Source organism: Eucyclogobius newberryi, unplaced genomic scaffold, assembly GCF_026437365.1.
Source record: "Eucyclogobius newberryi isolate DKJ021-1_F unplaced genomic scaffold, fEucNew1.0.hap1 SCAF_10, whole genome shotgun sequence".
NCBI classification, from domain to species: Eukaryota; Metazoa; Chordata; class Actinopteri; order Gobiiformes; family Gobiidae; genus Eucyclogobius; species Eucyclogobius newberryi.
Window position 1 is genome coordinate 26,498,542 of NW_027315724.1, and position 16,115 is coordinate 26,514,656.

General features: G+C 38.7%; 2 protein-coding genes across 3 annotated transcripts; one reads left to right on the forward strand and one right to left on the reverse strand.

The window, feature by feature from the left end:
* Positions 1 to 279: 279 nt before the first annotated feature.
* tgfb1a (transforming growth factor, beta 1a) lies at positions 280 to 8,988 on the reverse strand. Of its 2 annotated transcripts, none has more exons than XM_072452774.1 (6): positions 8,198 to 8,988; positions 3,232 to 3,510; positions 2,636 to 2,870; positions 1,509 to 1,659; positions 1,249 to 1,359; positions 280 to 1,161 (listed from the first exon to the last, which is right to left on the reverse strand). In XM_072452774.1, the coding sequence occupies exons 1-6, from the start codon at positions 8,526 to 8,528 to the stop codon at positions 1,114 to 1,116; spliced, it is 1,155 nt and encodes a 384-aa protein (XP_072308875.1). In that variant the 5' UTR covers positions 8,529 to 8,988; the 3' UTR covers positions 280 to 1,113. The 2 variants fall into 2 exon arrangements, with proteins under 2 accessions (XP_072308875.1, XP_072308868.1); XM_072452767.1 differs by having other exon boundaries at positions 3,232 to 3,516; positions 8,198 to 8,987.
* A 1,730-nt stretch (positions 8,989 to 10,718) lies between these two features.
* LOC140366109 (cyclin-dependent kinase-like 1) lies at positions 10,719 to 15,491 on the forward strand. The gene is made up of 10 exons (XM_072452785.1): positions 10,719 to 10,927; positions 11,296 to 11,469; positions 11,576 to 11,697; positions 12,834 to 12,906; positions 13,315 to 13,405; positions 13,737 to 13,937; positions 14,286 to 14,368; positions 14,445 to 14,501; positions 14,749 to 14,898; positions 15,043 to 15,491. Exons 2-10 carry the CDS (start codon positions 11,302 to 11,304, stop codon positions 15,136 to 15,138), a joined length of 1,041 nt encoding a protein of 346 aa, XP_072308886.1. The 5' UTR covers positions 10,719 to 10,927; positions 11,296 to 11,301; the 3' UTR covers positions 15,139 to 15,491.
* Positions 15,492 to 16,115: the final 624 nt, after the last annotated feature.

Sequence of the window (16,115 nt, forward strand, 5' to 3'; positions counted from 1 at the left end):
ATTCCTTGTGAAGTACTACTTATAATTTAGTGGTTCTCAGGCTTTGGGATCTTTACAGTTTAGTCAATTGCTTTGTTTGCTTCACAAAAGAAGGTAGACCACTTGAAAAATATATTCTTTTTCAAATTTGGTACATGGGTAAAAGAGAATGAATGGTCTTGTAGTATTAGTGTCTGGCTTTTGTATACAATTTGTTTGTACATGGCATTGTGACTTACACTTGAGATATTAGGGTAAAGTTTGTGCACACCTTTTTGCCCCAATATTACTCTCAGAAAATGCAAACAACAATTACTTTATTTCATATTTTAACATTTTTGCCAGTACAAATCTTAAGTGCATTTAAAAATCGTAAACCTTCCTGTGCATAGTACATCTTTGACCTTCGGATGAAAGTTTCTGATTTGTGCTGAAATTAACTTCTGCTATGATGATAGAACTAATATGTGATATCTGCTCTTCATTTAAACCAAAACTGACGCTGTAAACCATAAAGGCAACAAACTCATTTACAATAGGCATGGATAGTAATGACAGCGGACTAACAAACGATAACATTAGTGAAAGTGAAGGTGATGGATGTTTGTGAAAGATTGCTCTGTCAGTCAGTAACTTCAGATGTAGGAATTCCCCTCAGTTGGACAGTCCCTTTGCTGCCTTCACCACCTGCAGCATTACAGGTATTTTTCACGGCAGCGTTTAATTCCATACCTCGGTTAAAGCACCATAAATAAGCTACCTTGTGAGGAAGTCTAAAATTCCCTAAAGAAATGGCTTTTCTTCCATCAAAGTTCATTTGGTCCAGGCTTTATCCACATTTTGTAATAAAAATAAAGGTAAAATGCACTTTTCATCTACAAAATAAATTAGTTTCAACATGTATATTTTGACCAGTGGCAGGTCAGTTCAGACATGGAAAATACTACCTATACTGAAGCTTTCGTCTGCATCCATAACAATAATGTCCCGGTTCACAGGAGGAAAACTGGACCACAACAGATCCAGATGGCTTTAAATATTCCCTTTGTCGGTGCCTTGAGTCTCAAACAAAACTCTTTCATCCTTCTCAGTTGTATATCCTTGTGTGCCAATGCTCCACGCCACCACGTATTTTTAGCTGCACTTACAGGACTTCACGATCATATTGGACAGCTGCTCCAGCTAAAAGTGAAAATCAACACCAATATTAAAACTCGTCTTCAAACACATGGCAGTAACATGACAAGCTCTGTGATGTGGTATCGGTACCTTGTGTTGCCGGCCCACGTAGTAGATAATTGGCAGTGACTCGAGGGTTTGGGGAACGCAGCACGGTTGGGCTGAGGCTCCTGGGTTGTGATGTTTGTACAGGGCCAGGATCTGTAAACAATTAAATATCGCTCAAGCAACAGCTAACCCCAACTGAGCATGAATTTCACTAACGCAATCAGCGCCAAACACATTTTAATAGCTAAGTCATAAAAAACACATTAGTCCAAAAAGTGTTGCTCAAAAATACTAGTCCATACCTGTGAATATTTGTTCTCAGCGTTCCAGATGTAGGTGCAGGAGCCCATGCAGTAATTGGCGTGGTAACCTGTGGGCTTGTTTATCCACTTCCATCCTAAATCCCGCCTGAAGTCAATGTACAAGCGCCGCACACAGCATGTCTCGGTCTGGCTAAGGACAGAAGTGTTAACAAGTCAAGTAAAGCATATCAGTATTTAGTACTAGTTATTATTGTACAGTGTGTTCCATGACCAAATGACGAAAGAGCATGAAGACAGCTGTAATTGCTACCGTTTTTTTTCTTCAGTTCTCCAGTAAGTCTATAGGAAGGAGTCAGTTACATTTACTAACGAGTCCTAGAGTTGTAAGAAGAGGCAGGAGACTCTGGATGTCTGAGGCAGTAGAAGTTTATTTACCTTCAGTCCGGGACTCTGCGACTTTAATACTCCACACATTGTGCTAGTATTATTTAAGTCTGTGCCTATGGCTTTCCCCACACAGAGGTTTAAATAGTAGCCAAGAAGGCCCGTTTGGACACAAGCTGGCCGAGATTTAATAAGAAGTGCAAAGCATACCGCTTCTGTGAGACAAGTTGACCAAGTAACTGATAATGTTAGAGAAGGACAGTAAATGGCTCCTCTTCGTACTGTGAGTTAATCTACATCTGTAAAAAGCTTTATGTTTACAATACTAAATGATTTGAACATTTGTGTTTCTCTGCCAGATAATGATTTGGTTTAGTTCTTTTTTTTTGTGTTAAACTTCAAATTATAAATTATGGTAGACATTCACTCTTACAGTTACTTTTACTTGAGTACAGGTAATAGTTTCCCCAAGTACTTTTACTTAATACTTTTCGTTTCCTCTACGTTGTACTTCTACTTGAGTATTATAGTATTATAGTATTACCCACATGTGAGAATTTTTTCTTTGAAACCTCAACTATTACTTTTTATTTTAGTATTCTAGTAAGTTATATTAAAATAGGTTTTCTGTGCCTCTTAGGTTTTATTTGATATTTGACAGGACAGTGTAGGGTGAGAATAGCCATGGTGTCTTTTTTGGACACCATTATGTCATTGCCAGAGCAAACAAGTTGTCAAGTAATTTAGTTAATTGAATAATAGGCAATAAAACTCTTCCTTACGCTGTGCAGGTGTCCTTTGAGTCTGTGGAGCGTTTCCTGCGTGAGGTGAGGTGGCTGCTGACATTTTGAGGGATGGACATGGTGAGGATGTAAGGCATTTGTTTTGTTATCGACTCTAGTTTTGCCTGGTCTCCTCTCCCATTGCTAATCCCAGAAATGGCAAAACTGAAGCTGCTGTCCACACTTGCATAGTTGCATTCGCAGAAGAGCCGGAGTTGAAAGCCCTGTTCGTCCTCTGCCGCACAAATATCAACAGGTTAATTGAGCTTCAACTGGCCAAAGTTAGGAATTAATATTTGGTTAAATGACTAACACAAGATGATTATAAGAACAGAAAAACTATATTAATGAGACTCCAAAAAACGTAATGTATAAATGTATAATGTGCATTTTATATTACTTGATCACATAGAAAGTTCAATTTCATACAGTTGGTCACTTACTAGAGGAATACAAATACATTAGAATCTGAAGGAAAGTATTTCACTGTAATTAGGACATAGTGTTGTCAATAATTGCAGTGTGAAATTGTGATGTGTCTTCGCGCAGTAATCTAAATTGTTACATATAAAACGACTAGATTTGATGCTTCTCACCACTGCCTTTTAACCAGCTCTGCAGTGTCTCTGTGACGTCGAAGGACAGCCACTTGTCTTTCATCTGGTTGGTGATGAATCTGGACGCCAGGTAACGTGCGGACGGACCCACTCCTTGGTACAGCTCCACGCGCTGCTCTAAGGGGATAACAGTCTGTTTGATGAGCATACGCAGCTCGGCCGTGGTGAGCAGCCGGTAGTCTCCCACACTGGTCCGAATGTCTGCCATGTTGAAGTACATGGAGACGCTTTTGGAGTTCTTTGTCGTCTCATTGTTGCCTTTTTCTGTGACAAAAGAAAACGAGAACATGTTAATAGCCGCATTTCTTCAACTCGTCTCTTTGCTTAGGATAGCAACTTTTAAATTAACTTAAAGGTTCACTTTTCAACTTTGGAATGTTCCACAGTATCACATTAAACTTATCTTTCCATGGAGACAAGCAGGTGACACCAAGTTAGATCTGTGGAGAGGCTACGTATTTTCTTTGCAATAAAAACACTTGGAATAGAATGAATGCAAAATAAATACTGCCATACTGTGGAACACTGCCGTCAAAACAAGAACATGGGCAGACCCCCATCAGACATAAGACACCTTTAATTAAATAAACAAACATATACATATTTCTTTATAAAGCATATAGAAAGTCTTCCAACAATACAAAGATTAGAACATACTCTTTCAGCGTAACAACGTGTTTTGCTATGCTGTTTTAAGACCACATTAAAATTACGAGCCTAAATTGTCCCAAATACCCTAAATGTTTACATAAGTTGCATAATTGGGCTTGTTCGTTAAATATAATGAGCCTGATTCTTTAGTTAACTCCTGTTAAATCTCCTCCTCCTCCTCCGGTGGTTATCTCCTCCGCAAAGTTGTTTTACTGTAATAAGACTTAATTTCACGGTTTGACCATATCTTGACAGCAAGAACATTCCTTCTGCAAAGTTTGAGGAAAACCAGAGCCAAGTGAGGGCTTCAACTCCATAAATCTACCATTGCAATATTAAAAAAAGATTACGTGCAATAAGCTAAGTGTAAGAAGAACCTGTGTGAAGAGAGAAAATAAGAGCAAATCCAACAAAAACAAAAATAATTGCTCTTATGTGAATTTAGCATACATGTGCGGGGTAGAACGGGAAGTAGGTTACAGAGAAATTGGAGATTGGGGTGTGAGCCCAAGACATTTCACTTTTCACTGTGTCTCAGCTTGTCAACAGCACATACTCTGCGCTCAAATCCAGGAATCACTCACTCGACAGAACTACTGCATGAATCTACAACATACTTGTTCTGCCGACTCAGGCCAAGACCGTACCAGGATCCTCCACATCCCAGCTGCCTCCATCATTTACGAGCTGTATATATACTGTAGTGTATCTCCAGCAAAACCACACAAGTGAAAAGGGCTCTGGGAAATGAAATGGCATTTTACTGGGTCCACCCATAAAGAAGAAAGTGAATATGTAGTCACACCGCGCTGTACTGAGTGAATGATGCATCAAAGAGGTCAAGTTCTGTGTGAGTTTGAATGAGTATAAAAATGTGTTAAAGGTTAGAGAAGTGCTTGCAAAACAGGAAATAAGATCACTTCCCTCAGAAGTCTTGGCTGCAGTGTGACAGACTTATCTGCAGTTATTACGGTATAATACATGTCTGCTAATTTAACATAATTTTGTAGACTCTTATGGGCCTTTGCAAAAAATAAATAGGGGAGTGTACTTGACAAGTTCTTTCTCAATCTGTAGTGCATGTGTGTAAATCATGTAACGCGATACTTTATTAGATTAAGAAAATCTTGTCTTCTCCAGTAGAGTAGTTTTTTTGATTGAAGAAACAGCAAAACTATGCTCCTTTGATTATTTGAGGATACTTTTTGGGAGTTTTATTCAAGGATATTTAGTTTTAAATGTTGCACTAACTAAGACATTTTTTTTTGGATGTGTTAACATTTAAGTTTAATCTTCTTTTAATACATATTTACTCAACATTTTATGTGAAATATACTTTTATGAGCTTTTAATCATGTTATAACGGTCTTCCCTTTTTCCTATTCAGACAAGGTAAACCCCAACCTCATTTTTGATACTTGTAGAGTTTTAAACGGATGTTTTTTTCAAAATTGTATTTCAGTGTATTTCCCAATCTTTGCCCTATTTTCTGTACTTCAGAAAAAATGGGTCATACATTTTCAATCCTAAAAAACATGCATAAATATACCTGCTGCTACGGTGAGATGCAATGAAAGCGAGGTCTCTCAGTTTTGCAGTTTTGAACAGGAAGTTAATAGACCTGTTTCTATTATTGACTCATTTTAGATCATTATTGTTGTTTACAATGAACAAAATGCAGAATATAATAATCTGTATGTTAGGGTTTGATACTAAAACACAGAAAAAAATTATGTTTAAGACCAAATTTGCTGCTTGAAAAGATTGAGACTGTTTTGTAGATAAATGTATATGTAATGTCCTATATCAGTCTTAAGTGCTGCAATTTAAGAGATGGATAAACACTGTGGGGGTAAGGATAGACTGGTGTGTACTATCTTGGGTGTGGAGGGATTTGTGTTGTCGAATCAGGGCCTATGGCAGGTAAGCCCAGGACAGCTGTTGTGGCAGGTAGCTCTGTAATTACCCGAGGGAGGAACCAGATTCCAGCACTGGGCCTCCTTGATACGCTCAGCTCCACCTTACAACCCACTCATCGATCACTGGGTTTATTATAGCTTTTATAAGTAATAAGTAATTATTACTTATAAAAGCTATAATAAACCCAGTGATCGATTTGGCTGATTAAATGTAAATCTTTTAATGTGATTAATTCAACTGGAGCGTTTTCAGTTGAGGGAGCACATCCTCTTTAGTAAAATGGAATAGGAATGCTTTGTTACTTTGGGATTTTTATAATCCACCACAAAATTAAAATGATGGACTAATGCTAATAAAGGGCTTTCCACAGAAACGCACCACCCTAGGCAACAGAGAGTGCTCTACAAGGAAAAATCGTTTGCAATGCATATATCCAGACTTCAAAGTGTTCTGTAGGTCTAGTGTTTTTTTTTTTTTTTTCTGGGAATGACAAAAATAAAACTTAATCTGGATATTGCACATGTACTACCAGGATAGATTATATACACCCTAAACTAGCCTAAAATACTTTTACAATTAATCCTATTTAATTTGTTTTAACAAGTCACTGAAACTCTATCTTAAACATAACTGTGCAACCTAACTCTACAATAGCAAATAGCCATCGAACTGGGCTGGGTGTTTCTGGCATTTCCACAGGGTAAGGAAGCACATGCTTCCCATGGGCATCACTAGCGCCAGAGTCACTCTATCAGACAGTTTTCCTTCCTGTTCAGCTGCCCTGTCACAAACATGCAATCGCTATAACAAGCCAAAGAAAAAACCCGAACTAAAACAACATAGAAGTGAAATGTAATATAAAGTATACAAATGATCATGGGCAGAGTTGGGATGAAGGCCTATTGAGAACAAGTGGCAGGGTTAGTATGGGAGAATCCAAAGCTCAAGTTACAGGAAAACCCCATTTCCCTGAGGGAGCGAGGCCGGAGAGACAGCAGGGTGAGGGTGAAGGAGTTTATTCTGGTCTTCTCTCATCTGAGCTTTGTTTGGTTGCTCGTCCTTTGGTTTTCATCTGAGCAAAACCAAATCCTGCCACTTATTTTGAAAGCACCTTTGTTCTCTCCTGGGGCTGCTGATTCCTAGTTATGGTCCATCCACTCACATCTCTTTTGAAGTGGTGGATAAGACAGGGATAGTGTGAACGCCTGCCTCTCGGGGAGTAGTATAGGCATGTAGAGAACAATTGAGCAAAGAAAGAGTGAAAAAGATATGTTTACCGTCAGTCTTCACACACACAATTATTGCCATATTTTCTGTTGGCTGAACAAACAGCATATGCACTCGAGCCAGGAGTGATGTTAATAAGCAGTAAAAATGCCATTGATATAACGAAACCCACTCAAATCTTCAGTCCAGATGTAACAAACTGCCCTGCTAACTTGTAACGCCTGTGATCTCTGAACTTTGGAGCCCTCCTCAAGATATTGGGATGAGATGAGAAACATTACACGTGTTTTGGGAATTTTGGCGCTATTTAAAAGGTCAGGGATTACTCATTTGGGCAGGAGCAGTTGTCTAGTAAAATTTATATAATGACATTTGTAACAGATTTTAAGCCCATTTATCATAATGATAGATTTGTTAACTTTAATTCATCTCAAATGATGCAAAAAATGCTGACACAAGAAGCTGAGTTTGGTTAATGTTTAGAAGAAAACAGAACCAAATTACTGTTGGGTTGGGCTGGGCTGAGAAATTAGAATCCTTTTGTCTTTTTCAAGGGATTTTTTAGCTTTTCTAGACAGGACAGTCCAGCGTGAACAGCAATAAGAGAATGGATTGCAGCAAACTGTCAGGATTTTAAGTCACAATGCCGTGGCCGGCCGCACACAGATCCTTAACCACTAGACCACTGGGCAGCACCGTAAATTAATTTATCACAGTAAAAAATAAAGACACAAACAAACCTTTTGTCTTATATACACTGGTCTTATGTCTTATATACAGTCATTTCAAACTTCAAATTTGAATACTATGGAAATGGCTACATACTCTGATCCTGATACCACAATGAATAAACATTTTAGTCTACAAATAATCGTAATTTATTTTATATTATGTTGTCTCATACTAGTTCTGATATAGATCAAGACCATTCTAAAACTATTCAAAAAGGTAAAATTCTAGTTTTAGTATTGATTCGCATCAAGGTATCATTGTATAGTTGTCAGAATAAGTTTTTCTTTTGTCTGTGGAACCTGCCTGGACGACTGAGGGATTACACAGACAATCTTCATACACTATATATTTTTGTCATATTGGCCAGCCCTACTGCAGTTAAAAATGATGGTTCATGACTTTTCTCTGCACTTACCAGTCATGTTGAACTTGTGCAGCACCTTAGCGAAGTACTCCTCCTCCTCCTGCTCCATGGAGATGTCTGTGGGAGCCTGTGCCTGCTGCTCTTTCAGCAGGTCGTTGGTGCTGTTGTACAGGGACATCAGTGTGCTTGGGATCTCGTCCTCGTCTTCAGTCTGGTCTTGCTCCGGTTCTTTAGGCAGACGTAGTTTACTGAGAATCTGGCTCCTAATTGCCTCAATTCGTTTTTTCTTGACCATCTCTAGGTCTAATGTCTTACATGTTGACATAGAATTGACTTTTTCTACAAAATACACTGCCATTATGATCATGAAGAGGACCCTCATGGTGTCGACGCAGTGACACAAGCACCAACTGACTTTTTAATTATTTCTCAGCCACTGCCCCCTTCAACTTAGGATGCTTAGGGAACAGTGAATCACCGAAGAAGGAGGTGTTACTGACGCAAGGTGTTTACATGTAGCAGAATAGTCAAAGCAGTGTGGAGAGTCCCAAAATGTTCAGTGACCCAGGTTGGCAAATTGTGGCAATGCAGTCCGCTGTAAAAGTACTTCCTCTGACTTCATTGCATGGGAGCAGGTGGAAGAAATCCTAGGAGTGGGCAGACAGGCTTCTAGAGATGAGCCAGTCAGTGACTCAACTGTGCAGGTAACACACTGACTTCCCAAACAGTGAAGCATGCCCAGAGTCGAGCTGTCAAATGCTACTACAAAGCCTATCTATATGTCATATTGTGCAGCGAGTGCTCAATTCTTGAATGATTTAGCCACTTTTACGCTGGTTTCGTACAGTTTTAACCCAGCAGGATGAAGTCAGACTTTACTTAACAAGATAATACATTAGTTATGTTTTTTTTTAAATAATGTTCACTGTTTTTGTTGTGAATTTTCTGTACTATTTGAAATGTTATCAGATGACCTCTCAGTCCTTCAAGATCAGAAAAACTTCTCAGGAAACTTGAATTAACTCAGGGGCGATCAAATTGCCACAAGAGAGAATTTAATCATATCACTTTCAACTGCAGTCACACTACACCGTTATTAAGTGTGCTGTCAGGAAACATCTGACACACACACACAATGCACCAGACTGACTACCTCTTTTTTAGCATAACAGCATGTGATCAACTGTATTTGTACAAAAGACTCTCATTCAAATCTCAGTGTTTTTGTTTGCACTATATGACATGTCTAACTTCACAGTTCTCTCAAATTTTGCATTAAGTTTGGCAGGACTTATCTTGAGGACCTCCAGAAATCAGGCGCAGTAACTCCAGCAGTTGCAGTCATAGTTGGCTCTCACTGGTCTGGGTCAGCCTTGTGTCATTGCCCTCTGTCCATGAAGTTGCTATATTCTTCCTCATGTGAAGCTCCTGACTCCTGCTCCTCTGTTTTTAACTCGCTCGCTGCCTCTCTCTCCCAGAGCTTGTCAGAGCTTGCTGGTGACAAAGTGATTTGCGGGTGCTGTAGGCTTAGATATCTTTTCCTTTACACTCTCTTGCTCTGCCTCCCTCTCTTCCTCCCTCCCCCAAACTGCTCTCTGGTTCCTGTTACAGGTCTAATAGTGTGGGGAGCTCTCTCCGCCCAGGAAATGAGGGTAACGGCCGCAGTGTAAAACATCTGCAGTTTAACACAGATCTGCTCTGCTCCTGTCCTCACCAGGAAGCACCAGCTCAGTAGAGAGGCACACTGTCATATTAACTGTTGCCTGATGAGTGGCACGGACATGCACAAGCTTTACATGGCACACTCCTATAGAGTCAGCTTGATGCTATTGTAGATGTTTAATACAAAAAATATCTCTCTTATGAGTGAGGAACAAGGAACTGTCAAAGCCATGAAGTACACTGGTCCTTGGTTTGGGGAATGGGATAATGTGAGCCTTTTGAAAGTCAAATATCAACCAACTTGTGGTTGTTTGAGTCAAGCAGCATCTGTTTTTGTCGACTTGTTGCTATTTTGTAATATGGCTGGCTGCACATTGTTGCTGTTTCGAAAGTACCAGCCAACAATACATAATTTATTGATCAATTATACGTCACCAACATTCAATAGAAATAGTTACAAATAATAAAATATAACATTAAAAAAATTAAACATTATGAAAGTATTACCTTGCAAGTGATTAAGAAAAGCATCCTCACTTCCCCCAGTGGTTCTTGGTGATCTATAGTGCCATCTGGTGGACATAAATGTAAACACGCGCAAACGTTACATTAAGATTAAAACCATGGAAATGTGTATTTGTTAATAGGGACACTTATTTTAGTCCGACAATAATGTTAATGATTCATCACGTGGGCAAAATAAATGAAGTTCTTAATCGACTTAATCTCAAATTGCAGCCTGGAAACCGTCCTCTCACGCGCACCTACCTGCGCCCACCACCTGTAGGACACGGCGGCAGCCTCCCTGGAAACCACGTAAGTTTATGCATCTGCGTCTTAAAACCTGCGTAGCGTGTTTGGTGAATTGTCCCGTGCATTGCGCAGTCTATCTCTCTATTCTCTCCCATGTTTCTCTCTGTGGCCGAAGTGGCAGAGGGCAGAGCAAACACGTAGGAGTTGTCCTTTGGAGCTTGAGCCTTCGTGAATAGCCAATTACTTGTCGAATATGAACATTTTTGTAAAAGATGAAGATTGAATCGACAGTTCGATGGTGGATAATATCTAGAGCGCATCCTGCAAACTGGCGACGCACTGGACGAGGATAAAGCGCACAAAAAAGTGAGTGAACGTGGAGGATCCCTTGATATACTGTCATCTGCTCCTTTAGGCTGTGGTGATGGCGCATTTATCGATTTGGAATATGATTTGGTGGAGTTTTTTTCTAGAAAGTCTCAATTTAGGCTGTACTTGTATATAATTATGTATTTATTTTTTTCAGCAATACTCTCAATTATTATTATTATTATTCACCTCACTTTAAACAGTTTGATTCATTAAGAAGATTTATTTTTGTAATGAATTCAGTGAAGTTCACCTGATACAATATTATGTAAAAGTTCATATCGGTCACAGCCATTATTTATTCTATTTATTATGTTTATCCAACTGAATCTTTCAATGTGATCTTTGATGTGTGCCCCTGCCAGGTGAGAATGGAGAAGTATGAAAAGCTTGCCAAAATCGGTGAGGGCTCCTACGGTGTGGTGTTCAAATGCAGACACAGAGACACCGGTCAGATTGTTGCCATCAAGAAGTTTGTGGAATCTGAAGACGATCCAGTCATTAAGAAGATTGCTTTGAGAGAGATACGCATGTTAAAGGTGAGATTGTGAAGATTGTGTTTGTAGACCTATTCAAATTTGCTCTGTGCACATAGTGGTGTCATTTCTATTTTAAATGTTTGTTGTGTCTCTGCTTTTATTGCAGCAGTTAAAACACGTGAATTTGGTGAATTTACTGGAGGTGTTTCGGAGGAAACGACGACTGCATTTGGTCTTTGAGTTTTGTGAACAGACCGTTCTCAATGAGCTGGACAAACACCCTCGAGGGTAAGTTTAACTCTGTCTGGGCATAAATGGATGAAAGATTATAATGAAGTTTGAGAAGTTAAAGTGTCACTAACTTTGTGTTCAGAAGTGTTGATTACGCGTTTCATTTAAAATAACCTATTATCATGGTGTGTTTTTGTTGCTTATTCATACAATACAATACAATATCTATGATTTAACTTTTTCTGGTAGCAGGTCTGCCATCTGTCATCTCCATGGAGATGATATTGCCTGAAACATTCCACAGTATGACATTAAATTCAGCTATCTTGTATTAAATCATTTACAGATTTACTTTTTATTGCTTAAAAATACATAGGGGAAAATAAAATCTGTGAGCGAGGTCGCCTTCCACAGATCTGACCTGTAACTTAGCTTGTTGTTCTCATCTGTTTGTCTCCATGGAGATAGATGGTTTGAATGTCATACTGGGGAATATTTCAGACATAGCAGTAGTTGACGGTCCCTCCACCTGAAAAGTTAGACCTTTAATTATATATATTTTCTGTCATGAATGTCAAATATAGAACATCAAAAAGAAGTTTCAGATTAAAATGAGAAAAAATGAATAAATAAATTCAATACAGTCAGTGAAATAGTAATCTTTCTAATTACATTGTGATTATTTTAGATAACATTTTATGAAAACCAAAATACAGTGTCTACAATTATATGTACATGTGTAATTTTGCATAATCATTATCTTCACTATCATTGACACATAAATACATACGTACAAATGCTACCTTATTTATATCTATTTTTACATGTTCAAATGTATATGCTTGACCGTGTAAATCAAAATAACCATGCACAGTTTGCTGCGACCTTCTCCTGCATAATATCCACTTTCAACATGGTGCTACTTTGTCTTTCTATGTAAATGTCACTGTGAACTGTCGCCTCTGCCGCCATTTTTCTTTTCCCACTCGGCCGTATGGCAGAAACTCTAGCTGCTCCTGAAAACAAAGGCACTGTTGCCGCTAGTGACAGGCCTAAGGTTACCCAGGCGATCAGAGACCGGAGCAGAGAGCCACTTTCAATATTCAAATGGACGTGACCTGAAATGACAGGATGAAACATGTCAATAATATACTGATGATGTTATTAATTTAGTGTAATTAATGTCTGTGCAGTGTTCCCGAGGCCCAGCTCAAGAGTATAGTGTGGCAGACGCTCCAGGCTGTCAACTTCTGCCACAAGCACAACGTATGTATTTATACTTTTTATTTATTTCAAGTAATATTACAAAGGTTGTACTAAAGTATGTACCAAAAATATTTTACTTAATTAACTATGCCCATTTTCCCATGTTATTCACAATTTTGTAACATTTTCTTTATTTAAGAAAATGGGACCCCATAATGGGCATCTTCAATGTTACCTTTGCTTTATGCTACTGTTAATGTTCCCTAACTAAATAAACAATTTATTAATTGAGAACCACCCAATAATTGTTAATAATTTTTCATTGTGTTAGTATAGTATTATTTCAGTCTATTTTATGCGTTCTGTCATAAAAATTACATTGCATTTTTGGACTCATAATGTACACTAACAATAAATATTGCTCAACCCTTTTCCTCATTCTTTTCTTTTGCTAAACTTTTTCCCCAGTGCATCCACCGCGACGTTAAACCAGAAAACATCCTTCTGACCAAAACTGGCGTGATCAAACTGTGTGACTTTGGCTTCGCCCGGATCTTGAGTATGTCACCTAGAGAGCCAGTGCATTTATGAGCGTTTAGTGTTAATGTGCCACTGATGACTTATTCAGCATACGCCTTATATCAGCTCCTGCTGCCTCCTCACTTTCAGCGTTTGAGCAAATCAGTTCCATTGGAGAAGCATTGAGCCAGTTAGTGCACCTGTGTGTGGCGTGTCTCTGTTTACCCTCTCTGCCCACTCGGGTTTCAGTGTTATGTTTCCATACCTTAACATGAAGTCATTCAATGAGCCTTGTAATCCCTTTCTCTACAATGTACCTGCTATTTAGTGTCTATTATTCAGTATTCCCTGGTTTTCTCTTTGTGCTAAAGCCGGGCCGGAGGATGACTACACTGACTATGTAGCGACGCGCTGGTATCGGGCCCCGGAGCTGCTGGTGGGGGACACGCAGTATGGGCCTGCTGTGGACGTTTGGGCTCTGGGCTGTGTCTTTGCTGAATTGCTCAACGGGAATCCTCTCTGGCCCGGGAAGTCTGATGTCGACCAGCTTTACCTAATTCAAAAGACTCTAGGTATCAAACCATGTCATTCAGAAACCATACCTTTGTTTTTTGTTGGTTTTTGGGGGGTAAGTTTGAATAAAGTGACAAACAATGGTGGGCAAAATCAATCAATGGTGGCCTAATCGTTAGCTATATAATCTATAATCTACCTAATCTAACCATTGTTTTTCATACCTGTATATTTGTCTACGTTTTCTGTCTGTCAGCCAGATTCAGGAGGCTGAATCAAGTATTTTAAGTATAAATTGTAGATACATTCTCATACATTTATATTGTGCCTCAACAGAGACTTAACATGCTAATGATACAACATTATTATAAAGATAATTTCTGATATGATTGCCTTTTCCATACCAGGTGACCTGATCCCCCGACATCAGCAGGTGTTTCGGTCCAATGTTTTCTTCAATGGCGTCAGCATTCCTGAACCAGACACAACGGTAAATGTTTGGAAACTGTGTTGGATGTTACTCTGAACTTTTATTATTAATTCATTTCGTTCTGTGTCAAACGCAGGAGCCACTTGAAAAGCGCTTCTTTGGTGTTTCTGCTAGTGCCCTCCAAGTTATGAAGGTGTGTAAACAATGCATACAGGTTTAATATTAGTCAGGCAGCACAAAACTGAATTATATTAACAATTTAATCGATCAAATGTCTGATTAAAGTTGTGCAGGTGATTCACTTTGTTGCCTGTTTTATTCTATTTTAATGCTATTGTGCTTGGTTTGTTGACAAGGTTACAGACATTTGATAATCTTTGCTAAGTAACATATGCATTGATCCACATTTGTATTCTGTGTGTGTTTGTGTGTGGGAGCAGTCATGTCTGGTGATGGACCCTTCTCTGCGTCGGTCGTGTGAGGAGATCCTGGCGCTCCCGTACTTCCAGGAGGAAGGGGCCAACTGGGCCCGAGAGACCGAGCGCCCCGGGAGACCCCACAACAAGGGCTCCAGGCGCAGACAAGCAGGGGTAAGTTACATGGTCTTCTAATGAAAATGCAGTAAGATTTTTTTTCTAATCTGATGATATTGTGTAATACCTGGATAAATCTCTATGATATACATTGTATTACTTACTCATATTTTACTCATAAATTCCCTATTTTTATTTTAGGCTCAGTACCTGCCACAGTTACAACACAGCAATCTCTCTCCTGCACCTGATGTAAAGAAACAGGTGAAACATAAATATCATCTTCCAAACATCTAGATCTAGGTCAGATGATGTATGAGCATTCATTGAGTTGTTATTACAAAACCATAATATACACTATGGATGATTCCCTTGAAGCAATCGGCCCATTTCAGTTAAGTGATGTTTAAAAGCCACAAATGTGCCATCCTCTATTGGCTTGTTTTATTTGCACTAAGAGCAAATACCTTGACTGATTAAAGTGTATTAATCTTGGAAAATAAGTAATTTGTGTTATTTATATTCTTTATATTCTGAACTACTTGGGGATCTCACATAAGTGTAATGTGAATCAGTAACTGAAATGTATGAATAGCCACCAGTGTCTTGTTTTTGTTTACCATTTGCAATTAAAACTTCTACTATGTCTATTTATGACTAGACCTTGCACTTCATATTTTCTGTGATGCCATTATGTATTTTGCTTTAAATTTAAGCAAGGCTGTATCATACATTAGTATGAACAAAGATCAGCTACCTTGTTCTGGGTCACTAGAGTCTTTACCGTGATACAGTTAATGAGCTGAGTTAGCAACCATTTTGTTCAATGATGACTATGAAAGCTACAGGATATTTTCTCAGCCTGGCTGAGTAATATAATGCCTCCAAGCACTGGTCTTGACAATGATCCAATGATGCATTGTGGCTTTAACACACGCCACACGAGGATTCAAATTAGCACACTGACAAACTGACACCCTACCTTGATTGATCACCACTTTAGACTGCTCAAATTACAGCTTTTGTTTACGGTAGTAATGGAAGTAAGTGTAGCTAAACATGTTTTGTTTAAATGCAAGGATATTGGATTTCTTCACTACCCTTTTTTGTTATTTTAGTATGAAAGAGTACATAAGAGTGATTTTTTTTTCTTTATTTTTTTGTCTCAACATAAATTGCAATCTATTTATGGGTCAGTTAAATTATTTTGACACATTTTGTCATCAACCACCAGGAAACAAGAGTAAAACTCTAGTAAGGAAGCAGTCGATGTA

Excerpts from the sequence above, each read along its gene's own strand:
- tgfb1a (XM_072452767.1), bottom strand. The coding sequence starts at position 8,528 with ATGAGGGTCCTCTTCATGATCATAATGGCAGTGTATTTTGTAGAAAAA. Across the intron at positions 3,517-8,197 it reads GCACAAGTTCAACATGACTG|AAAAAGGCAACAATGAGACG; the intron begins GTAAGTGCAGAG and ends CTTTTGTCACAG. Across the intron at positions 2,871-3,231 it reads GAGCTGGTTAAAAGGCAGTG|AGGACGAACAGGGCTTTCAA; the intron begins GTGAGAAGCATC and ends TTTGTGCGGCAG.
- LOC140366109 (XM_072452785.1), top strand. The coding sequence starts at position 11,302 with ATGGAGAAGTATGAAAAGCTTGCCAAAATCGGTGAGGGCTCCTACGGT. Across the intron at positions 13,406-13,736 it reads TGGCTTCGCCCGGATCTTGA|CCGGGCCGGAGGATGACTAC; the intron begins GTATGTCACCTA and ends TTTGTGCTAAAG. Across the intron at positions 14,502-14,748 it reads GTGCCCTCCAAGTTATGAAG|TCATGTCTGGTGATGGACCC; the intron begins GTGTGTAAACAA and ends GTGTGGGAGCAG.